This window comes from Hyla sarda, chromosome 6 (genome assembly GCF_029499605.1).
Source record: "Hyla sarda isolate aHylSar1 chromosome 6, aHylSar1.hap1, whole genome shotgun sequence".
In the NCBI taxonomy this organism is placed as follows: domain Eukaryota; kingdom Metazoa; phylum Chordata; class Amphibia; order Anura; family Hylidae; genus Hyla; species Hyla sarda.
Window position 1 is genome coordinate 218,172,501 of NC_079194.1, and position 26,600 is coordinate 218,199,100.

Here is a 26,600-nt window from a genome sequence, read left to right on the forward strand (position 1 = left end):
CAAAAACGCCAATAAAAATGCCCATTCTGCTGCATGGTGTTTTTTTTTTTTTTTTTTTTGTGATAAAACGCTACAGCCAGATGTTAGCTGCAAGTCAATAGGGAACTGCAAAATGCCATATCGACTTGGTGTTTTTGAGTTTGGCGTTTTTTTTTTTTATCCTTTTGGTGTTTTTTCAGCAATTTTTGGTTCCTTGGCAGTTTTTCAAAAACGACCTCTTGTTGAGACTCCGGCTATTTTTAAGGAAAATCCTGACGTTTTCCTCCCATTGAAGTCTATGTGTGTTTTAACTTTGGCGTTTTTGCTGGTGTTTTTATTCTTTTTTGGACTTTAGTGATCAAAAAAAGTGATGGAGATACCTTTTTTAATAAATTTTCGTAGGGTACCTTTTTTAATAAAATTTTGTAGGTTTTTAAAAAAAATAATAAAAAAGATACATTAGTCATGGAAAATTGTATTAAACAAAAAAATTATTTTTTTATAGCTAAATTTTTATAAATTTTTTAAACAGGGATCAATTTATGTGGGTGGGCAGGGAGCTAAAAATGTAGCCGACAATAATAAAAATTTAGAAAAGGGCCATTTAAACGTAAAAATAATATATTTCATATAATTAATTCTGGTGGCCCAGTACGGGAAGTGTTACCCCGTACCCTTGCTGCCCTGTCAGGCAGCCTCCTGCAGTGTCTCCTGGGCCCCATGCATCTGTCCCCCCATGTAAATATGATTATTATGTATTATGCTGAATAATGTAGGAAGCTTAAGTCTGTTTCACATGTGATTTGTTATGTGATTGTTACCCAGGAGGTAACAGTGACCAGGTGACCTAGGGGTGACCTATAGGACTCCTGCTAGCCTCCCCTATAAAAGCCCTGGGAGGAGCTAGCTCTCTCTGTTGCTGAGGTCCAGTGCAGTCAAGTCGAGCCTAAGTGTGTGTGTCCAGAGTCAAAGGAGGCCTCAAGTCCAGTCTGCAGCCACCATCTACAAAATTTGCAAGTAATCCACAGTCACAGTGTTGTCATTTACCAGTCAAGTTAAGTCAGTCACAGTCATCATTTGTCAAGTCTGCAGTGGCCTGCATAAAATTGACCCTATCTATTACAAGTTCCAGTAAGCCCTTAAGGTCTCTGAGTCACTGGTCACCTCTGTGGGCCCTGGCTGAACTGTATAGACTTTACCATCTGTCTAACCTCAGTAAAGCCACCGTTATCCGTAACTTGGCATCAGAGTCATTATTGCCCCTGTGCCTAGCCCAGGATCCAGCAGTATACCTTCGGGTGCTATTAGGATAAACCATGTCCTGGCATCAAATGCAAGGGGTTTTCCAGGAATGTTTTTTATTTGACTATGTTACATAGTATATGTCATAATATAGTGTCTGTACCTATGTGTGATGGTTTTCTCACAATTCTTGTGATTTTCACCCCAATATTTATTTTTAACAGCATACAAAATGACTGTTATGTCAGATTTTTCCCAGGTTGCAACGCAGCCAAGACCTGACATCACTAGTCAGCTGATGACAGGGAGCCTGACTGTTTCAATGGGTGGATCGATCGCTTGTGGGAGAGAGATCAATCTGCAACTAATGCAACAGCTGTAGGCACCCTGATTGAAAACTGCAGGTCTTTTGAATGGATGCAGCTCATTTATGTTACAATGCGTGGGGTGGCTGATGTGTGGGAGGGAGGAAAATGGAATTATGGGATTTTTAGGCAAAAGAAGAAAACTCAAACAGGAAATACCACTTCACAAAAAGATAGCCACAGTGTTATGGTAATATCACAACATAGCCATTTAGCCCCAAGACAAGCGCAGATCCTTCCTAAGCATGTCCATTATTGTCTGCCAGGTACGTACTAAAATCACCTTATGGTGGATAACCCCTTTAATGCCATCTGCCCCTAGGGTAAATCCACCTGCCCTTTGCATCACACTCTCTTCCACATAATTTTGTTAAACTTTTTATTAATAATGTATTTTAATAATTTGTTGAATAAAGTTTGTTTGTGTTTTTAACTTTTTTTCAAATGTTTTAGGTAGTATTACTACTCCCAGCATGGAACACACTGTTCCATGATGGGAGTAGTAGTTCATGTACTAATTGACAGATCGCACCAGGTGTCACTTCTGACAACCGTTGCAATCCCCCTGTATAATGTATAGATGCAGGCGGATGCTCTTCTATGGTCCCCTGCACTGCAGTATATATACACCTATTCATATTTCCCGCAGAGAGCTGTGATTGGCCAGATGGTTCCAGCCAATCACAACTCTCTGTGGGAAATATGAATAGGTGCATATATATATATATATATATATATATATGTCAGTGCAGGGGACCATAGAAGAGCGGCTGGCCGCCTGCATCTATACATTATACAGAAGGATCGCAGCGGGCGTTGGAAGTGACACCTGCTGTGATCTTGCCTTAACTGCAGGTACTACTGCTCCCAACATGGAGCACATTCTGCTCCTTGCTGGGAGCTGTAGTACCTGCATTAATAGACACATCGCAACAGGTGTCAAAAGTGACACTCGCTGCATTCTGTCTATTAATGCAGGTAGTACAGCTCCCAGCATGGAGTGTGCTCCATGTTGGGAGCAGTAGTACCTACAGTTAAGGACAGATGACAGCGGGTGTCACTCCTGACAGCTGCTGCGATCATCCTTCATCCCTGAGATGCGGAGCTTTGCTCCGCATCTCAGCTCTGTACTCAGGACGGCCAGTGATGTGAAAATAAATTCACATCCCTGATTCATATTTCCCGCTGAGAACGGGGATTGGCTGCCACCATCCTGCCAATCACCACTGTGGGCGGAAAATATGAATTCTATTCACATCACTGGCAGGCCCGGAGTTCAGAGATGCAAGCGCTGTATAGAGCAGCTCCGCATTTCTGCAATAGATAGGAAAATCGCATCGGGTCTCAGAAGTGACACCCGGGCGATCTGTTAGTACAGGAACTACTACTCCTATCATTGGACAGTGTGTTCCATGCTGGGAGCAGTAGTACTACCTAAACAAAATTAAAAAAAATAAAGAAAAAAAGATAAAAACACACGCACACTTTATTAAACACCTTATTAAAATACATTACTAATAAACATTTTAACAAAGTTAGTTATAAAAAAAAATATTATTTTTACATTTAAATGGCCCCTTCCTACATTTTTGGGTCCCTCTGTTGGGTACATCTTTTTCCATCCGTGCTGCATTCTTTTTTTTTTTTTGGTACCAAACAAATTTAGAAAAAACGCCAAAGGGGCCAAAAAATGCAATTTTAACAAGGCAAAAACGCCAGAAAAAAATGCCAGAAAAACTGCCAAAACGTAGGAAAAAGCTGTGGCAATTTTGCAGGTGTTTTTGCTGGCGTTTTTTTAGGTGTAAAAAAAAAAAAAAGCCACAAAACAAGTGGAAACCTAGCCTAAGGCTGCCCTTGATACAAGATAAGGCCAGGGACTATTCAGTATTCAGAATATTGGGCTGATTAGGAGGGCAAATGGTTCTTATCTGCCGACACATTCAATGTTTCTATGGTGAAGTTTATCAAGGGTGATGTAGATGAACAATTTTCTACACCTTTAATTTGTGTGGTGGTGATGTGTACATGCACCAAATTATTAAAAGGAAAACGGTCATCCTGTTCACCCACACTAAACCCAATACACTGGGTTCTAGTGTGGGTGAACAGGAGACCGATGCGGGGTCGGTGATACGTACCTTCAGTCCGGCGCAGTGTCTTCGGTGAATTGAGCACTGGAGACGGGCCAGCTGGGTAAATTTGAATATTCATGGTCACTGGTCACGTGAGCGCTTGCGCATAGCTACACAATTCACAATAAAAGTCACAACAAAGTCACAATAAAATGCCTCTTAACAGCGACTGTAACAACTCAACACCACACAAACAGAGTAAAACCAAAGACAAATGCTCCCCTATCTCTGTTTCTATGGTAACAATGTAAAAACTACAGTCTTAATCAACTTTGATGTTTTCTGTTTTCAATTACAGGAGTCGGTCATTACTATTACCTGCCATTTATGGAGAGGATTAGGCTAAAGCTTTCACAAAATGCTTTATGGACTCATCTTGTCCTGTGCATCTTCACCCAAATAATATCTGGTTCAACTGATTTTTCCCAGAGAGCACGAAATCTCATGGAGACAAACCCACTAATCGATGGGTTAGTATATCTGTTGATTTATTTAGTGTTCATACTATTATATAATAGTAGAAATTATGGTTACTAGATAACTGGATTTGGGTTGTTGATCCAGGGATTTTTCTGGATTATTGCCAGATTTAAAGGGGTATTCCAGGCAAAACACCTCTAAATAGTACCCCCTAAAACATAACTTTTATTATATATATCCAATTAAAATAAAATTAATGTAAACCCAGTGAGATAAATATTAAAAATGGGATGTCAGGTAGGTTAGTGCTTGTGAGAACTGAGCATCATTGCTCCACTGTCAAGGGTTCTGCAGTAGCCCTGTACGCCTACTCTGACACCAACTAAAAACACTAGATTGCCGCCTCTACATGTTGTTGCCACAGTTTGCCTCTTGAAAACGCTGTGGAGACGGCGAAACATGTAGAGGCGGCAATCTAGTGTTTTTAGTTGGTGTCAGAGTAGGCGTACAGGGCTACTGCAGAACCCTTGACAGTGGAGCAATGATGCTCAGTTCTCACAAGCACTAACCTACCTGACATCCCATTTTTAATATTTATCTCACTGGGTTTACATTAATTTTATTTTAATTGGATATATATAATAAAAGTTATGTTTTAGGGGGTACTATTTAGAGGTGTTTTGCACCCCAGGCTACGGCCTTGGGGTTAGGTAATTAGTTGTGTTCCTTGGCCTCTATAGTCCCCTTTTGGTCTAATTTGTTTTTTTTATTCCAGGCAAAAAAGTTAAACAGATTTGTAAATTACTTCTATTAAAAAATCTTAATCCTTCCAATAGTTATTAGCTTCTGAAATTTTCTGTCTAACTGCTCAATGATGATGTCACGTCACGGGAGCTGTGCATGATGGGAGAATATCCCCATAGGAATGGCACAGCTCCCGGGACGTGAGTCATCAGAGAGCAGTTAGACAGAAAACAACAACTCAACTTCAGAAGCTAATAACTATTGGAAGGATTAAGATTTTTTAATAGAAGTAATTTACAAATCTGTTTAACTTTCCGGAGGCAGTTGATATATAAAAAAAAGTTTTTGCCTGGAATATCCCTTTAAAGCTATGACATTTTTTTTTCTTGACTTACACTCCATGAGAGAGATTTATCAAATCCTGTGCAGAGGAAAAGTTACCCAGTTGCCCATAGCAACCAATCAAATCGCTTCTTTCATTTTTCAGAGTCCATTTTGAAAATGAAAGAAGCGATCTGATTGGTTGCTATGGGCAACTGGTCAACTTTTCCTCTGCACAGGTTTTGATGAATCTTCCCCCATGAATTTGTCGTCTTCCTTTGGATCAACAGTGCAGGATAATAGGCTGAAGTGGATGGACACAGGGCAGTAACTAGAAAGGGCTGGGCCCCATAGCAAACTTCAAAAGCACCAATCGATGTATGATAGTATACTGCTAAATAATACAGTCATATAGTTGCAAGATAATACTGGTATACAAGGAGCAAGTATATTACCATACATATTACCTTCGCACTGTTACTAAAGAAATCACATTATTCCAAACCGACATGACTGGTAATAACACTATATAAAGGGTAAATAATACTGCCACATCATGACCACATAATACCACCACACAATGACTGAAAACCATCACCATATTATTACTGAATAACAAAAACTACTACACAAAGACCAATATTAGCCCCATACAGTGACCATATAGGGTTTTTTACTGTAGACTTGATATAAGTGAGTCATTCCCTTTTATTTTATTTTCTGTTCGGCTCAGACCCTCATCATGACGTCCTCCAGCCCCAACTTGGCTCTGCCGAATCTGTGCGAAAAATATCTTAGACTCCCCACCTTTCCAACAACTTCCATTTCTTTTCCCCACCTATATTGCCCCAAATGATAATAAAGTCCACCATGATGTCTCCCACAGTAAGAGTTTATTCACACTACGAGATTCTGCTTGGTATTTCTAGTGGATTCTGCTGCTTAGTTCACTTTGAATGTTCTGTAACTAAACTTCCATAAGGAACTGGATTCTGCGCTAAAGAATTAATGTGTTCATTCTTTTGGCAGAATCTGCGGGGAAAAAGCCAACTATCAATGGGACTTTGTATTTCAATGCTTATTTTTATGCAAATTACATTCAAAATAATCGCTGATTCCAGGCCATTTTTAACTGTGTTTATCCTCTAAGGAAATTCAGTGGACATGTGAGTATGGGAGATATGGTCTCACAATGATTGACAGACAGGTTTTTATAAAAAAAATATATTAATGGGGGATTATGCTATGGGCTATATATATAATTGGACCATTAGGCGTGTAGGAATATTTTTATCAACCCCTTAAGGACATAGCGTTTTTCAGTTTTTGCACTTTTTTCCTCCTTACATTTAAAAAATCATAACCCTTTCAGTTTTGCACCGAAAAATCCATATGAGGGCTTATTTTTTGCGCCAGCAATTCTACTTTGTAATGACATCAGTAATTTTACCTAAAAATCTATGGCGATACAGAAAAAAAAAATCATTGTGCGCAGTACATTTTTTGGTAAAAATTACACCTTATCTTTATTCTATAGGTCCATACGATTTCAAATGATACCCTACTTATATAGGTGTGATTTTGTCAGACTTCTGAAAAAAATCATAACTACATGCAGGAAAATTTATACGTTTAAAATTGTCCTCTTCTGACCCCTATCATTTTTTGCGCCATGATCTGAAGTTTTTATCTGTATCATTTTTGTTTTGATTTATGGTATAAAAAGGTGACCAAAAAGACACTATTTGGGACTTTGGAATATTTTGGCGTGTACGCCATTGACCGTGCGGTTTAACTAACAATATATTTTTAGAGTTCGGACATTTACACATGCGGCGATACCACATATGTTTATTTTTATTTACACAGTTTTTTTTTATGAGAAAAGGGGAGTGATTCAAACTTTTATTAGGAAAGGGGTTAAATCATCTTTATTCACTTTTTTTCACTTTTTTTTTTGCAATGTTATAGCTCCCATAGGGGACTATAACATGCAGTACATTGATTCAATACACTGAAAAATGCCTTTGCATTGCAATGCATTGATCAGTGTTATCGGCAGTTGATTGCTCAGGCCTGGATTTCAGGCTTGGAGCAATCAATCGCCGATCGGACGCACAGGAGGAAGGTAAGGCACCCTCCTGCTGCGTCCTAGCTGCGGCGTCCTACCACGATGGTCCCGATCAGCCCAACTGAGCAGCCGGGAAGCTTTCACTTTCACTTTAGACTCGGCAATCAACTTTGATCGCCGCGTCTAAAGAGTTAATGCCGGACCTCTGCCGGAATGGCGATGTCCGACATTAGCCACGGGTCCTGGCTGCTGATAGCAGCCGGGACCGTGCAGGTATGATGCGAGCTCAGCTCCTGAGCTCACTTCATAACCCTCCCGGTTAAGGGTACTCTGCCCCTAGAAATCTTATCCACGATCCAAAGGATCTCAGTGCTGCACCCGCAGTCTGTGTAGAGTGTATGGTTCAGCGCCGGAGGCTTGTGACGTTACGGACACCCCCCCCCCCCCTCAATGCAAGTCTATGGGAGGGGGCGTGACGGCCGTCACACCCTTCCCATCGACTTGCATTGAGGGGGCATGGGCGTGACGTCATGAGCCTTTGGCCATGCATCGCCAGTCATCCGAAGTTCGCTCCATGCACCGGATGTCTAGGATGCCCCAGCGGCAGGACCCCCGCGATCAGACATCTTATCCCCGATCGTTTGGATAGGGGATAAGATGTCTAGGGGCGCAGTACCCCTTTAATGTTATATAGTATTATATAAATTTCTGATCTTAGTTTTTTTTATCACTATGACTGGAGGATCATATCTTTGTTAACAATGTGCTTACCCTGAATTGAGATAGGTAATTAGATTCAAGATCACATGCAAGACCACCTCTTCACTGCATTTCATCCACCCTGGCACGCTAAACAGGAGGACAGGGAACCTGCATTCCAGAGCAAGAACTACTATCTACTAAACATTTATTGTGCTGTAGATATATAATAAATTACTTAGATAGTCATAAACCTTTAAAGGAGAACTCTGCAAAAACGAATGCTCTTTGTTATGTCTTACGCAGGGCATGATGAGTTATTGCATATAACAAAGATACAGAGAACAACAGAAAAAAGATATCTTTAGTCCCCCTCTCTTTGGATAGGCACAAGACTTTTATAAAACTTTGTATAAATCTATAGTACAAGCAAATGTAAATTGTAATATATCTTATCAAAGAAAATTTGTTTTTCTCCACTTAACCGGCTACTTTCCTGCACTCCATCCCTCCCAAATGTATTCACCCTGAAACCTATTGAGAAGTATCGCTTACTGAAGTTGCAGCTGCAAATAAAATTCTATGGAGAGGGGAGGGGGAAGGAACAGTGGCATAGGCACCTTTCACACTGCCATTGGTGGCCAGCAGTGTGACGGCCGCTGCAAAATAGCAGGAGAAAAATTACAGCATGTGCCGTCTTTTCCTCCAGCTATTCATAGCGGGTCCTGGCGGCCCCCATAATAGTAAATGGGAGCCGCCGCGACCCATTGTTTCCCGTTGCTCCCCGTTAATAGAACGGCCGTTAATTCCGAAAAAAGTGACTTTGATGGCCATTCTCGATGGGGAGCAAAGGCAGTGTGAAAGTAGCCATAGCAGCAAGTCTCCAGTACAAGCACAACAAAAAATTAGAAATTAAGTCTGCACAGCGTAAAGCTGGTGAAAATGCTATATACAACTGATATAAGGGCCAGAAATAGGGCTACAGCTCATGTACACACACAGATATACTGAAACATTTTCTGAAAATGCAGGTAAGCAGCTTTTAGATTTTTTGGTGACTATATTGCAAGCAGCCCAGAGGTGTTAGATGTTGCCTTCCTGGTATAAAGCATACAAATTCAGTATTTTACAAGTACTCTTCAGATGACTCAGTTAAAACATTACCAAGTGCTCTAAAAATAGCTTAACTTGTAAAATGTGTAAAGGAAAAGGAAATGTGTTAGCAACATTTTTATCATTTTATAGATTAAAGCCAGATACTGAAACATGTATATTTCTAATCTGTTTCCATCTTCTGATTGTGATATTTTATTTTGAATTTCTTATACTTGATTTTGGGAGCAGCAATATTGCCTGATATAGTGTTTTTGGACCTTGACAAAATGTCTGCCACTGTCCCTTATATCTGATCAGTAAATTTAAGTTTATAGGCATAGCTTACTTTAGACTGACTTAGGAGACAACTGAGACAGACTTGGGGTGCTCCATCCTACAGCCACAAATTGCTTACTGATAGATTGAACCTTGACTTGTGGACCGGAGCTGCCGGAGGCTTTCACTCTCGTTATCCTTGATGTGTGTTATTGAGCCTTTTCGGTGCAAAGGCTTCTCCCCACAACTGGACTTTGACTGACTTGACCTGCACGTCGGGATGCTAACGGTTTAGTATAGTTGTTCACCACTTGACTTCTCCTCAGACTTGAACACTGCACACACTCTCCTCCTTGCCCGGGACCTGACTTTCTCTCCTTCTCACACACCAGACTTTGAACCTGTCCCCATTAGAGGTATGCTGAAGGGAAGCTTACATTGTTCTGACTGGACTCACACTAACTGTCTAGCCAGACTAGGGGGCATAGGGCTGGACTCTTATTGGCCACAGTGATCACATGACACCTCTGCAACCTTTTCCAAAAAGGCACAGTACACTTTATACAGAATAAATGGCATACATTTGCATAAAACATGGAAAAATAAATACAAAATTTAATTGCAAGTTCCCTGGAGCTATGGGCCGAAACAGACACCTGAGACAACATCTACCTGAGATGACAGGCAGTGTAATGTGTTCTGTACCGGGTCATAACATTTGTATACCAGTGTCACTATTCTATGGTTATGTTAAAATATATATTAAAAATGGAAATTTAGAAAAACAAAATCACCAAAAATTCTTTGATATAAGCAATAGATAACTTTCTGATCATACATTACATTTAAAGAGAAACTGACAGCTAGTTCACCCTCACTAAAACCAATACACTGGATTATAGTGCAGGTGAATAGCTGTAAAAAGAGTGGTTACTCCTTACTTCCTGAGTTCTGCCCATTCCTAATTGCATTGCCATTGTGCAGCTTTTCACAATAGAGGCAGGGAGCCGACTTGCCAAGCTCCCATGCCTCCTCCATATTCACTGTCAGAGCCGCCCCTCTCACGAATAGGTAAATGTTTTCATTTGTCTGCCAGTGGGGTGGAACAATCTGCTTTCTGAGCAGAGCGCAGGCGCCGCTGCCTTCCATGTGTAGCAAGCAGCAGCGCCTGCACTCTATTACTAGAGCAGAGCCCTCTCCCCTCCTGCAGGCATTCACATCCTAGTGATGTATGAGTCACAAAGTTTGCATATTCAGGAAGGGGCGGGCTGAGGAGTGAATATTGATGAGGCTGGGGAGCTCGGCGAGCTGACACCCCACCTCCATTTCGCAAAGCTGTGCAATAGCAGCACAATTAGGAAAGGGGAAAACAAAGGAAATACTAAACTTAAATATATTAAGTTTAGTGCAGGTGACCTAGCTGTCAGTTTTTCTTTAATGTTTATTTTCTTTGTTACAGACACAATGACCTTCCACTGCAACTCAGAAGGCTCTACAAAAACAGGCTATCAGAAATTGATTTGCGGACTATTAATACCACAAGAACCAATTTGCATAAGCTAAAAATTGGCCATGTTGGAGCTCAGGTAACCTTAATATTACACAAAAAAGGCAGCTTTAATTTGAGTCCAGAAACTTTCGTGGGTTCTCCATCAGATTATGATACAAAGAATGTGGCTGGCAGCAATGTGTCTCCCAGTTTCCCTAGGGGAAAAGATGAGCAGTTTTTGCTTGTTTGTGGTAAAGTCCAGGGAGATAGCTGACTACTGAATGAGCATCCAGCTTCCTTATGTAAATAATCATAGTAGATAAAGAACATAGCTTATTTAGCTGATCAGTGGGGGTTAGACCACTGGGACCCCTACTGAGCAGTTTATTATTACAGGTCTTGTGGATTCTTGTGATAACCTATTTAATAAGACTTTTTAATTTATATATGTTTTCCATATTTTCCATATTTGTCACAAGGGATGATTTTATCTGACCTGATAGATTCAACCAGACTAAACTGACTGAATGACCTCTCAAAAAAAGGCTTTGTATATAAAAGAAAATAGATACCTCTATATATGCATGCTAAATAAGTACATATATATCCTTGTAACTACCGTATTTAGGGAGGACACGCGAGTGCCTAACATTAGACGCTGCTATGCCTGAAACTGCTGCCTACCTGTATGAGACACTGAGAGGCTTCCCTCAAATCAGTGTCCTGTGCGGGGATATTGAATACATATCACTGGATGTACTTTGCTGGGAATACCTACATGCCATGTGGACCGAGCTGGGTGACTGTAGTGGTGTGTGCTGAATAAGATGGTAAAAGGAGCTGCTCTGAGGAGTGGTGTATTGGCGGTAGAAGAACCACGGGAGTGAGTTTAGAGGTGTTTGGAGTGTGTGGTATCATCATCAGAGGGTGGCCTACTGTCCACTAAAACTTGTATTGCTTAACACCTAACCCTTAGTGGGGTTGTGTTTTTTGGCCTAGTTTTACTGCCCTAAAGATGGCCTTGCCAAACTCAAGCAAGTTCACACTTCCATGTTCTTATTTATGCACAAGATTTCCAAACTTTTCAACTGAATGGAGTGGCAGTCACAATATGTGCTACACCAAATCCACTGGATAAAGAAGCGGCTCTCCAAAGTAGCGTGAAAGCATGGTTTATTCACCCATCCAAGTTACAGTGTTACGTATTGGTCTTCACAATGAGACCTTGAGAAAGGTCTCATTGTGAAAACAGAAACATAGCACTGTAACTTGGATGGGTGAATAAACCATGCTTTCACGCTACTTTGGAGTGCCGCTTCTTTATCCAGATGATATGGTGTTTATAGGGTATTGAGTGCTGCCTTCAGTCGCTGAGCACCCATTTGGACCAGGAGTCGTGGACACAGTGCCAGTTCTTTTCCACATACTATATACACATGTGCTACACCATTCACTGTCTATGGGACGGCCAGAGATAGCTGAGCACTGTACTGTGAATAGGGGATGTGTTTATGGTGCCTGCCAGTGTACTATATCTGAAACTGCCATAAAAACTTGTTCTGCTTCAGTTCTAGGCCGGAGTCAGTACACTATACCCTCTGTTTTGGTTTTTGTCCACCTCCTGTGTTCTGTGGACTCTGCCTCAAGCCACTTTGTTCCCAAGTCTGTTTACAAGTCTTAAGTCGCCTTTAAGATCTGACCTTGCCTGCACTTGGATACTGCTTCTGCCAAGCTTTTCTGGATACCAGTGCCTGGTACATGTGTATTACAGTGTATTTGCCTTTAGTTGTTTATGTTAGAGCTGCCCCCTCTTCCCTGTCCCTTTAAACTTGTTTCAGTCAGGCTTTCCCACCCCAGTTCAGCTGGCATTGTGCGAGTGTGGCAACCCTTCACTGTACCTCCAAGTGTTCTATGAAATTTTATGGTGGCCAGTGAGAAATGGCTCTTTCTTTTTATTTATTTTTTTAAGATACAGAAAACTGGGGGTCAACATTGCAATATATATATATTTTTTAATTTCTTGAGCGTATGCTGCCTATTGCTAAGTGCCACGCTATACTACAAAATGGACCCAAGGTTAGTAAGGAGCCAAAATTACAAATATCCAAACCCCAGGGCCGTAGCCCGGGGTGAAAAACCCCTTTATGCATACCCCTAAAATATCACTTTTATTGATATACTTTAAAAGTTCCCCAAAGTGAAATTAATACTAACACATGACATGGTAATATAATATAAACTGTGGTAGCTGAGAACTATTCTCTTAATACTGATAGTTTGCGGCGCTGCAGATTACCGCAATTAACACCTGTCTATGTGTAATTAAAATGAACACAACATGCCAACCTCTACATGTTTCGCTGTTACAACGGCGTTCTCAAGAGGTATATTGTGACAAAGTCCTTGCCACAATATACCTGGGGCCTGGGGTTTGGATATTTGTAAGTGCCACCCTAGGAACCCGACCTAAAGGTCCAGACCTGGGATGGTCATTTCGATTGACTCAAAAGTGAGTAATATAATAATCTATTTCTGGCATTATTTTCTGATTTGTCAAATCAATAAAAACTTGTAGAATAATAGAATAGAATAATTTGTAAATATGATGCCGGCGTGAGAATAAAAATACTTGCATACCCATACATACACGCTTTCCTATACATTATTGTTCTAATGTGTGCATTACACTTTTTTATATATGTATAAAACCTGTTTAAAAACTGGCTTTGTAAATCTAGGAACATGGTAATATGTTGTCGATTATGATTGTTCTAGTTCTGGTCAGCGTACGTTTTGTGCAGCGCTCAAGATAAAGATGCGGTAAGGCTGGCCTTGGAACAAATTGATGTTATCAAAAGAATGTGTAAAGATTATGAAGAACTGGAGCTTGTTACTTCATCCCAAGGTGAGTTGTTAAATATTCAGTTATACCAGGTAATAACCCCCCCCCCCCCCGCCCCCCACAAAAAGAAAAAAAAAAAAGCAATAGAATGCATGCTAACTTTCTGGATCTTACAAATATATATCTCACTGCGCATGCTCAACACACGTGCGCAGTGATGGAGGCTGAGCTCCATGCTTCTATCACTGCGCAGGCGCACTGGGTCAGAAAGCATCAGAAGCGAGCATCATCAGGAGGTGGCTACATTACACAGCAACACAGCTTGTACATTCTGGGCTTACTCTGATCCATGGAGGACGCTCTGCACAACTTACAGGACTAACTGTAAAGGATTTGGTAAAGTTGGTAATGTATACCACAGGACACCTTTAGAAGTATTTTGGTGTCCCTGCCTGGATAAATAAGAGCTTTTTATAGCAGCCTGTAAGGAAAAATTATAGCAAGTTACATCTGTAAAACTTCTTAACTCAGGTTTTGAATGAGAATTGAATAAATAAATAAAATGATCAAAAATAAAAAAGTAGAAAAATGTAAAATCTAATGATAAGAAAAAATTCCCCTCTCCCAAAGAAAGTGCACACCTCTCCAATTGCACACACACCTATTTCAGACGTCCTGCAAGATATAAATGCATTTTGCATGGGTAGAGGCATTAAAGAGGTACTCCGCCCCTAGTCTTATCGTGGGGGTCCCGCTGGGCGGTGTGCAAGAAACACCAGCCCCCGGCCGCATCCTCCTAGCCCCCTCTCTCCCGTCCTGCTACTGTGTCAGTGCGCGGGAGACCCCCTCACCCGCTCTGCGCTTGTAAATTACAGAAGCATCGAGGCGCTGAAGACAGAGGCACTGGCACTGAAGACTGCTACCTGTAAGTGCCTCAGCGCCATGGCCCCTGTATGTGACAGTCCTGTACCACCTGTAGGCCCTGTCTGGTTGAGTCCCTCAGTGACCTGGGGGCTCTCCTGCAGGGTCTCCCTTTGTTCTCCTGTTGGTTTAATAAATGGGGTGTATGTTACTTTAATGCTTAGACAGGATCCCTATGTCTGGATAGTATAAAGGACCTGTGGGAGGTCTCAAGGACCTGTAAGTAAGTTGGTCACATGTTATATTATGTCACTTGATCTGTTGTCACATGTACTCCCAGATATATATATATTACACACACACACGCTGAGGGTGCCTGCAGCTGTTGCAAAACTGCAAATGGGCATGCTGGGAGTTTGTAGTTTTGCAATAAGGTTTTGCCTGGGGTGCCAAAAATCCTTGCACCAGCCCCGATTAGAGAAACAGTTGAGTAAATACTACTCATTGAACAGCTTAAAGATATTTTTCCCATTTCTTACTATTTTGCCCACAAAAACCACAAAATTAATTGATATCTTCACCATTTTTTATTAATTAGCCCGATATGTCCCAAAAAAAGAAAGAAAAGGTAAAGGTAGACTAACAAACACGAAAAATAAACACATATAGAATGAAGCATTTTAAAAGGATAAAATTTGCTTTGGTCATAAAGAACCAAAACATAGCTGATTATGAAGGGGTTAATCTGATTTGATAACTTTCAGTGAAAATTTTAAAACTAGAATATTGTTTGTCATTGGTGAAGACTGCTCACTATTTCGTAAATCCAAATTTTGTTTGCTTTATTTGACCATTTGACATATACTTTTATTAAAGGGGTATAAGAAGCTCCCAATGCGGCTCCTTTCATTCTTCTGCTCTTCTTCCTGCTTCTGAGACAAGAGGTCAGAGTAGGACCTACCTGCTCAGCCAGTCAGTGGCCAAGAAGGGATAAACCATTGGCTGAGCGGGCAGGTCAGGTCCTGCTTCAACTCCTCCTCTTGGAAGCCGGGAGAAGAGATAAGCAGTGAGGGGTCGGAAGGTGCTGTAGGGGGCCAGGGTAGGTAAGTACCCCCAGGCCCCCACCCTTTCTTTTTTTATTTTAAGTAAGGAACATGTCCGGGAGCATATAACATTTTCATTTTACTAGAATATTCCTTTAGCGTAGGGTCACAGGTTTTGTATTTTGCTGTGTATTTGCTGCTGCATATTTTCCTACCGATTGAAGTCAATAGGTAGCAAAATATGAAGCGGATTTTGCTAAAATGCAGCAGATTTTGCTAAAATGCAGCAGATTTAGCTACCTATTAACTTCACTGGGTAGGAAAATATGCAGCAAAATACAGCACATGTGACTCTACTACTAAAATGTAATTTAATTTATATATATTCCTTGTGTTTCTTCCCAATCAGGTATTGAAAGCACAAAAAAGATTGCCTGTCTAATTGGGTTAGAAGGAGGACACATTATAGACAGCAGCCTGGGTGCCCTGAGGATGTTCTATGACCTTGGTGCCAGATATATGTCCCTAACCCACACATGCAATACTCCATGGTAATGTATAAAACCATGTTTTTTTTATATGAATGCTGTTTTACATGTTGTGCAAGTACATTTATTCTCCAGTAGATGAAGTAATGTTAAATTATAGTCATATATCTTTCAGGCTGCAGAAGCAATAGCCAAAGACAATATTATGTTCTTTATCAATGGAAATGTATTTTACAAAAATCTTAGCATGAGAATTTCAAGTACTTTGTAATATACATAGTTTTTTTTGCTGTTTAGAAGAGTTACAATTTGAACCGGAGGGGTAGCAGACGTATTTATATTAGCCAGTGGTTCCAAGGGAAACCTTCTTAAGTTAAAGGGGTACTCTGGTGGAAAACAATGTTTTTAAAATCAACTGGTGCCAAAAAGTTGAAAAGATTTGTAAATTACTTCTATTTAAAAATCTTAATCCTTCCAGTACTTATCAGCTGCTGTATGCACCACAGGAAGTGCTTTTCCTTTTGACTTTCTTTTCTGTCTGACCGCAGTGCTCTCTACTGACACCTCTGTCCATGTTAATGGGATTTTTAGGCCCAAAATTACCTGTCAGCAAATACGATACCGTAGAGATCAATACACATGGGTTACAACAAAAAAAGATTAATCTCTAATCTTTCCCACAAATTCCCAGCTACTTTCCCAAGGAGATTTATCCACAAAATCCCAGCTATACCTCACACAATTTCAAAAGAATAACCCACAGTATTCTACCTTCGTGTGACACAGAATTAACCCTTACAACATACAATTTTAAAACAGGAATAAACTACAATATTCCATTTTCCTAAAAAATTTGGGATAGTGGAAACCATAATTCCTCTTTGACCTAAACCATACAATACTCAAACGGGTATTCCAGGAATTATTTTTATTTGACTATGCTACAGGGGCTGTAAAGTAAGTGTAGTTCATTATATAGTGTATGTACCTGACGGTTTTCTCACAATTCTTCTGTGATTTTCACCCCAATATTTATTTTTAACAACATACAAAATTGACTGTTGTCTCAGATTTTTCCCAGGTAGCAATGCGGCCGAGACCTGACTTACTAGTCAGCTGATGACAGGGAGCCTGTCTGCTTCAATGGGTGGAGGGATCGCTTGGTGGGAGAGAGATCAATCTGCAACAGCTGTAGGCACTCTGATTGAAAACCACAGGTCTTTTGAATGGATGCAGCTCATTTATGTTTCAATGGGTGGGATGGCTGATGTGTGGGAGGGAGGAAAATGGAATTATGGGATTTATAGTCAAAAAAGGAAAACTCAAACAGGAAATGCCAGTTCACAAAAAGCTATCCACAATGTTATGGCAATCTCACAGCATAGCCATTTAGCCCAAAGACAAACGCAGATACTTCCTAAGCATGTCCATTACTGTCTGGCAGGTACGTACTAAAATTACCTTATGGTGTATAACCCCTTTAAACCTTGCAAGACAGGCTAAGGACGGGCATGTAATATCAATAAATAGTTTCATGGACAAAACAGCATATAAAACATTTCAGACAGTACAGACAAACAAACATAGATTACTCACGTGGGTACTTTTGTCTGGTTCAGAAAGACGTGTAAGTCAGAGGGAGTTAGTCAAAGACCCCTTTATAGCAAAATGGAGGAGAAAGTGCTCACTTAGACCCGGGTTGTCTCATCCACGTTGGAAGAAAGCGGGTCCGAAGTCAACTGCAACCGCTTATCAGTCTTCCCAGGACGTCCTGTGTTTCGGCACCATATGTTAACGTGATCTTTAGGCCCAGAGCAAATACGACAAATCGGAGGAAACAATGACTCACGACCATTCAAAGAGTCAAATGCAAATGAATCCTATTTTATTATTCACAACAGGTGGTATTTATAGTCATAGATATTAATTACATAATGATTAAAGGTTATTCTGATTATCTAAGAGCTTGTTTTAGGCAATTTCCACTAAAACTGAAGACGTGGCAAGTTTTAATCGATACTTTCAGGGACCAGTTTCGATCATACCTCAAAAGCTGTTAATGACATTTCATCCTGATTAAGGGCCAGTTTTATTAGTTTTTATAAGAACTTGTAGGTGATATGTGATACGAACTATCAACACAAATACCCTTATTAGGAAAGGCAATTAAGTGCAAAAAACAAGTGCCAACTAGGCACAAATATGCCAATTAGCCCCTAATAAAACTTAGCTTCTATTAAACCTATAGTTAAAATTAGACGGGAGTTAAAAATACCAATATTGCCACGGTTTATAGGGTAATATAATAGACTTCAACCGTGTTATGATGTATTGGGGATGACTTTCATCCAATACTGCAGCAAATACCGCTAACACTGATGGCTCAAACTGTTAATTATGATGTTTTAGCCTAAGGCTGCAGTCCAATAGGCTGTTCACCGTGACAACAATAAAATTTAAAACCTAACAGAGACTGCCACCTAACTAGTTTCACTCAGACATGAGCTTCATCAGAGGTGCAGACTAGTGACTGATATGTGATACAGAGCTAACTGTAAGAATTAAATATAGATTTCTTACAAGGGAAAGTTACTTTCTTAAGGAGACAGATCCCCACCCTAAGGCTAGGCTCAGACTACGGAATTTCCGCCTGCAATTCCTCGCTGAAATTGCAGGCGGAAATTCCGCTTGCTAAAATGCACAGTGTAGTTAATGGGTTTCCGTTCACACTTCGGAATTTGTGAAGCGGAATTTGTGAACGGAAAATCCGCTTGGAAATTTCCGCCTGAAGAAAGGGGTTGCTCTTTCTTCAGGCGGAAATCCGCGCGGAACACATTGCAGTCTATGGGAGACTGCAGTGTCCGCGCAGTCCTAGCGCAGACTGATTCAGACTGAAATTTTCTGCCCGGAGATTCCGTAGTCTGAACCTAGCCTAACAGTCCATGTCAGGAACAGTCCAAAGCAGGAGCAAATCCCCATAGCAAACCTCTCCTGGTCTGGACAGTTCCTGACATGGATAGAGGTGTCAGCAGAGAGCACTGTGGTCAGACAGAAAAGAAATTCAAAAAGAAAAATACTATGGAGTATACAGCAGCTGATAAGTACTGGAAGGATTAAGATTTTTAAAAAGAAGTAATTTACAAATCTGTTTAACTTTCTGGCACCAGTTGATTTTCAATTTTTTTTTTCCACAGGAGTACCTCGTTAATGTGGTTGTTTGGGGAAAAAAATTATATATAGCTAGGGGCACTATAAAAAGGCCATTCTCTTACATCTTCCTATGTCATTTATGTGTATTATCCTTTTCCATTCCTGTAATGCTGGGAAGTGTAGTTTTGGAATAGTTGGAGGTACAGGGTTCGGATAACTCTTTTTTGCAGCAGTGTTGCCTTCAGCTGTGTGCTACAGCTGTTGCAAAACTACAACTCCCAGCATGCCCAGACATCCTTTGACTGTCCAGGCATGCTTGGAGTTGTAGTTTTGCAACAGCTGGAGGCACGATTGGTAAAACTCTGTGCTACAGCAGTGTTGCTGTGTTCCTCCTACAGCCTTGTCAATCAGCCATCTTGTGTCCATGACCCTTGGACACCCCCATGCTGCTATGGGACTTATCAGTGTCCCAGGAGGTATGGGGACCCCTAGTGGTGGGATTTTCGGAGGCAGTTTTCTTTAATAAAATTTTATAAAGAAGTATATTAGAAAAACTATTGTTTTTCCAAGATGTACAACATCTAAAAAGTTTTTATATCTGAGAGTGTCCATTTAAGCAATTGTCGATCCAACGATAAGAACGGAGCTGCAGATGGGTCGGTTCCCCCATACCCCAAGGATTATCTGCATTTAATGTTTAAATGCCGTGATCGCTGTTGATCAAAGCATTTAGCTCCGATGTCCGTCATAACCTGCAGATGTCAGCTGCTGACAGCTGGCCCAACGTGCCTGTACATCATGGGTCAGGAAGGGGTTAAAAATCTCCTTGGGGGAAGTAATTTACCACCCCTGTGAATGTGCCACCCGGGTCCAAAGGACCCAGCGGGACCCATTGTAGGGTTTGCTCTGTTCCTTCACATGTGCCCAGAATCCAGTGTACTGTATACCCTCTCATACTAATATCCTTTTTACCTGATGTACAGTGCATTTCTGAAATAAATCTGGAATATTACTACATGCAGACCTAGGGGCTGTCTATCGAGCCATAAAGGTACAGCCAAGTTATAGTTTCTGAATAGTAGTTTAATAAGGCTGCTGCATAAGCAACCACCGTGAGAGGAAGAATCTTCGGCCTGAGGATGCCCGGACATGGGCTGAAAATCTCCAGCACAATGAGGAGTGTCTACCGCGTCCAGAAGGTGCACCTTGGGTGATTTTGTATGTTTTTACTATCCTTTTGATACGGATTGGATTGTGTATTCCATGAATGAAAACTTTCACTAAAGCAAATTTATGAAAAAGAGAAGCTTGTGTGTGGCATTATATCTATTTATGTTACCATGCCTTACACCAGTGGTTTTCAACATGTGGTATGAGTACCCTAGGCAGGCTGAGAGAATACGCCCGCAGGTGAAAACAAAAAGAAAAGCAAAATTTAAATGTTTTTCTGCTCCTGTTCTGTGAAGTTATATATTCATGGAGCAAACAAGCCAACCTTGGTATCTAGATGAGCACTGGTTTTAACTGTGTGTGCATCCTTAGGGCAAACACACAGCCTTAGGGTACGTTCCCACACGGCGTATTTGCTGCTGCATATTTTATTTTCCCTGTTGAAGTCAATGGGTAGGAAAATATGCAACACCAAATACGCAGCAAATACGTAGCAAAATACGCCACGTGGGAATTCACCCTAAAAGTACAACTGAACAGAAAGCCTTTGGCTTATTGTTGTAGACCGCAGGCATGCGTGCAGCCTACAAGAGATTGGAAAAGCAGAAGATCAACAGTTTCCCAGCACAGGCAGTGTATTATTATGTAAGGGAAAAAAGCTGGACCTAACTACTATGTGATGTGCTGGGTCTTGGCAGATCTTTCAGCGGATCAATTTCCATGGCAACATTTTCCACTGCTAAAATTCTAAATGGGTCAATAAAAGACCGATTCACACCAATGTTAGATTCTTGCAGTGGAATCTCTGAGAATGAATTCACATGGGGGAAATTTGTTGCAGAAATTTTTGAAATATCCCCATTAAGATGTATAGAATTGATCTTCCGAATTTGCAACAAATCAGTAAGACAGGTGATTCACAGGCCCCCGGACAACAATACAAAGCCCTTTGTTTTTTATCTGCAGGGCAGAAACATCTGGTGGAGGTCAACACAAATTCTACCAAGGAAGGAAAAGCCTGACCGATTTTGGTGCAGTAAGTAGAGTGGTTCTACAGTTTTTTTTTTTTACTAGTTTTAGTAAAGGTGGGGGGGGGGATTTATCATTTGTTGAAATTTCCCTGTTGACTGTAAGTGTGCTCCGAGTCACATTGCGCAAGAGTTTGCAACAAAATATTTTTGCAGTATGGTAATGAAACTTACCAGCCAAAGAATACTTACGTGTGACACACTCACCTAAGCATTCAAAGCTATTGAGCATATATTTTTGACAAATTTCCATAAAACACTATTCGGAAACCCTTAATAAATTCCCCCCTTTGGCTAAAAATGGAAACAAGTGAAAAAAGAAAGAAAAAAGAAGCATTTGGTAATCAATCATTCTATTGTCTTGGCCAAATCCAATGCCACATCACTTGTCCATATCTTTAACTTTAGATGGTCCTTCTGATACGTCAATGACAAGAAGATGAACAGTGACTAAGATCTGTCCCATCATCCTTAACCACTTGTTTACATTTTTTGGAAATAATTTTAGGTTTTATAAATACTAACATTCCGAGTCTAACACCACAGCTAGATTTACAGAATGTGCAGTTCTGTTGTGTCCGGAAATTCAGAGCATATGAAAATCTGAATGCATCTTTACTATATATTGCTGAAAGTCATTCAGTGCTCTTATTGCCAGTGCAATAAAAACATGGTAAAAAACATGATAAATGTGTCTTTTACTGGTAAAAAAGAAAATAAATCATCTGCTTCACTAAACCATGGCAATTTGTAGTAAAAACACGTGGCTTTTCTTGTTTTTTTTTTTTTTGCTACTTAACAGAAAATTGCACCAGGTGAACCAAAATGCACCAGGCAAACCAAGATCTATTGCAAAGTAAATAGGGCTGTGTTGGTGTTGCATGATCTTCCTGTACAGCAGGTGCCCTAAAGGGTCACTCTGTTGGTAAACACTCAAAAGGAGTTGCTGCATTTAGTTATGAGCCATGCAAGAAATCTAAAAGAGGACCTTGTGGCCAACCCCCAAACGCCTTTTTTGATATGTCCTCTCATTCCCAAATATATGTGGGTTCATAATTTGTCTGACATTCGGGGAATTATCAGACGGGTGTGAACTTAATTTTAATATCAGGTAATGGGTGGATTATACAGTCATGGGGTCTGTATTAGGCATAATCACCGCTCAATGTAAAATTTTCACATCCCCTGACTCTATAATCCACCTACCACCTGATTAAGATTAAAGGGGTACTCTGATGGAAACATCCCCTATACAAAGGAAAGGAGAAAAGATGTTAGATCACCGAGGTCCCATCGCTGGGGACCCCCTCGCTCTCAGGGCCTGCAGCGGCGGCGGCCGGAACACGGAAGCTTGCAGCTTCCGCGTTTGTGATGTCACGCCACCTCCATTCAGGTCTATGGGAGGGGGCATGACGGCTAGTACATAGCCGTCACACCTCTTCCCATAGAAGTGAATGGAGTGAGCATGGTGGCTTGCGTCGCCAGTCATCAGGCACGGAGCAGAGTTTGCTCCGTGCACTGTATGACAGGGGTTCCGGCCTTGAGATTGCGGGGGTCCCCAGCGGTAGGACCGCCATGATCTAACATCTTATCCCCTATCTTTTGAGTTGGCTACAGGTCCTCTTTAAAAAACGTGAAAAGCAATGGTATAGTAGCAAAAGCATGTTAGTCTGTAGTAAAACTTTGAATAAATATGTTTTGGGTCAACAAACTTCAAGAACCCAAACTATAACACAGATGACGTTATCCTTAAATATAGAATGAAGATGAATGTTCTCTTTTTTCTTTTCTTTTAGGAAGTTGTAAGAGAAATGAACAGAATAGGTATGATCATTGACCTGTCTCATACCTCATCCAACACTTCTCGAGCAGTCCTAGCAATATCTAAAGCACCAGTTATATTTAGTCACTCTGCAGTCTTTGCTCTATGTGGGATAGAGCGCAATGTTCCTGATGACATTTTGCTTGGCATTGTAAGTAATGTTTGTCTAAAAAACTAATGAAAGTGTCTTCAACTTAAAGGGGTACTCCGGTGAAAACCTTTTTTCTTTTAAATCAACTGGTGGCAGAAAGTTAAACATATTTGTAAATTACTTCTATTAAAAAATCTTAATCCTTCCAGTACTTATTAGCTGTTGAATGCTACAGAGGAAATTCCTTTCTTTTTGGAACACTGATGACATCACGAGCACAGTGCTCTCTGCTGACATCTCTGTCCATTTTAGCAACCGTGCATAGCAGATGTATGCTAAGGGCAGCATGGTGGCTCAGTGGTTAGCACTGCTGCCTTGCAGTGCTGGGGACTTGGGTTCAAATCCCACTAAGGACAACAATAAAGTGTTATTATTATTATAATAACGTCAGCAGAGAGAACTGTGCTTGTGATGTCATCAGAGAGCATTCCAAAAAGAAAATTATTTCCTCTGTAGTATTCAGCAGCTAATAAGTACAGGAAGGATTAAGATTTTTTTATAGAAGTAATTTACAAATATGTTTATCTTTCTGCCACCAATTGATTTAAAAGAAAAGGTTTTCACCGGAGTACCCCTTTAATATCTACTTACTTTCTGATGAGCACTTGCAGTTATCACATATGAATGAAGACACATTGCTTAAAGGGGTATTCAAAGGGTAGGGGATAAGATGTATGATCGCGGGGGTCCTGCCACTGGGGACCCCCGGGATCTCCCTGCTGCACCCGGCGTTAGTTTAGAGCGTCGGGTGCGTGATGTCATGGCCACGCCCCCAGAATGCAAGTCTATGGGAGGGGGTGTGATATCAGTCATGCCCCCTCCCATAGACTTACATTGAGGGGGCATGACAGTGACGTCACAAGCCTCCACCCGCATCACCAGCCATCTGGCACGGAGTGAAGTTCGCTCAGTGCACCGGATGTTTGGGGTGCCGCAGCCAAGATCGCGGGGGTCCTTTGGATAGGGGATAAGATGTCTAGGGGCGGAGTATGCCTTTTAAGAGTATGTTTCCACTTAACCTATACTCTGAGGATCTCATGCAAGGAAGTCCTCAGGTACAATCTCCTGCATGTAGTCAGTGAATATTTACTTTAATCTTCTTTCAGTTATGGGACTGTGGTGGACCACCTGTGTATGGCGGGACCATGGGTGTAGCTGTGTGAGTGGTGGGAACAGATGGTATTAACCGTGGGGGCAAGATGTTGTTAACCCCCTAGTGTTCGTGACGCCAGTGTGGTTTTAGTGTTCCGGAACACCACACTCCCGATTTCTCCGCTATCCCAGTTGCTAGTAGTAAAATGAGAGTCCACAACCAGTTATGGTCAAATGGAGGCTTTACTGAGTATAAGACAGATGGAATTATCTTCACAGGTAAGGCCAGATTTCCCAGAGAGGTGGCGAGGACCCAGAAGGACCTCGCAGCTTGCTGGACCAATATACTTGTAATTAACTTGACTCGAGATTGTACTTGACTTGACTATATGCAGGACTTTACTTGTTTCAGTGACAGCAGACATAGACTTGAGACTTACTGGAATGACTGTTTTTTGGGGATCTTCCAGATGCGGATCACTTGTACTGAGATCTCTGGTGTTAACTGTTCCTCAGCAAAGACTTGAAGAGCTGCTTGCAACAGAAGAGAGAGAATTGTGTGGTGGTCTTGGGTGTTGCGGTGATAGTGTAGGGTATATTGTAGGGTAAACAGACAGGCTCCCTGTCATCAGCTGACTAGTGAGTCAGGTCTCGGCCACATTGCAGCCTGGGAAAAATCTGAGACAACAGTCATTTTATATGCTGATAAAAATAAATATTGGGGTGAAAATCACAGCAGAATTGTGAGAAAACAGTCACACACAGGTACAGACACTATATTATGAACTACACTAACTTTACAGCCCCTGTTAACTAAAATAAAATTCATGGAATACCCCTTTAACACAGCCCTCGTCTTTTGAGCAGCAGAAGAAGGAGGATGTCTCCACTTTTACTTTTCCAGTGGAAAGAAATTCAGAGGCTATTGAGATCCATTCGGTCTGGGCACCAGGATGTTGATCCCAGGGGAGCTTCAGATTCCACGTCTAAGGAGACTAGGGCCTTCAAAGTAGACAAGTTACACAAAAAGATCATGTCACCAAAATGGAAGCACCTGAAAAGGAGCCAGTGATCACAAAGAGATTCAAATTCATGTAACCACTGGTGCAGTCTTTTTTTTTTTTTTTTTAACAATAGTGGCTTTTGCCTTTGATCTGCAAGTAATCCACAGTAAAATCTGCAACAGTACAATTCATTGCGGATTTATTCTGGATTTTGAAGTCAATGTGAAAAATCTGCAAAAAATCAGTGCTGATTTTTTTCTACAATGTGAATGAGATTAGCTAAAATACCATGCAGCATCTTAAATGTTTACCAGCGCTTGTACCTTCATTGCTGTACTAGAGATGGTGGAAGATACTACAATGTTGTCTCATTCACTTGAAAGGGACAAAAGTGCAATACCTTGCACTGCTGCTACTAAAAACACATCCAGAAATAGAAAAACAGAGGTAATTTCTTTCAAAAACGCTCCCCATCTATCTCCAGGTTGGGTGTGGTTCTGCAGCTCAGTTCCATTCAACTGAACGGAGCCAAGTTGTAATACCACACACAACCTGGGGACAGACATGGAGCTGTTTTTGAAAGAAATTAGCTCTGTTTTTCTATTCCTTGATAACCCCTTTAATGCAGGTATAAGTGCTTGTAAACACAGAACAGCTCATCTGTGGGTGTTCCAGGAGCTAAAATCTCTTCTGATCTAATAATAGACGATCCAGAATATCGATCATCAATTTTAAAAGGTTACATAGTTAGTATGGTTGAAAAAAGACATACGTCCATCAAGTCCAACCAGGTTGGATAATCCCTTTAAATCTCCATAATTGCTGATCCTCCTCTGACAGCAAAACCTGACACTAGAGAATTGGTATATAACATTGTAGTAGCACCTAAATTACTTAAATTTCTGCTTGATTTCAGAAAAAGAATAAAGGAATAGTGATGGTGAATTTTCATAAGGATTTTATTGCTTGCAGGAAACCAGCAAACATATCTACATTAGCAGGTTTGGATTTTCTTGTCATCCCCTCATAAAAAAATAATAAAGTTATGATATATTACATAACTGATATTTTGCTACTGTATAGGGACATGTTTTCTGTGGAGGTTGCCTGTACTTG

At 40.8% G+C, this 26,600-nt stretch overlaps 1 protein-coding gene across 5 annotated transcripts in view; it reads left to right on the plus strand.

Moving 5' to 3' along the window:
- Positions 1-26,600, plus strand: part of LOC130276714 (dipeptidase 2-like) — an 82,357-nt gene that overhangs the window by 50,196 nt on the left and 5,561 nt on the right. For 4 of the 5 annotated variants that reach the window (XM_056526443.1, XM_056526440.1, XM_056526444.1 and 1 more), the window contains exons 4-10: positions 4,017-4,188; positions 10,804-10,930; positions 13,609-13,738; positions 15,989-16,130; positions 21,354-21,423; positions 23,212-23,388; positions 26,401-26,485. In XM_056526443.1, the coding sequence (XP_056382418.1) occupies positions 4,046-4,188; positions 10,804-10,930; positions 13,609-13,738; positions 15,989-16,130; positions 21,354-21,423; positions 23,212-23,388; positions 26,401-26,485 (874 nt within the window). In that variant the 5' untranslated portion in view covers positions 4,017-4,045. Of the gene's footprint in view, positions 1-870; positions 997-4,016; positions 4,189-10,803; positions 10,931-13,608; positions 13,739-15,988; positions 16,131-21,353; positions 21,424-23,211; positions 23,389-26,400; positions 26,486-26,600 lie in introns of those variants that run through there. The other variant, XM_056526442.1, reaches the window with a different exon arrangement.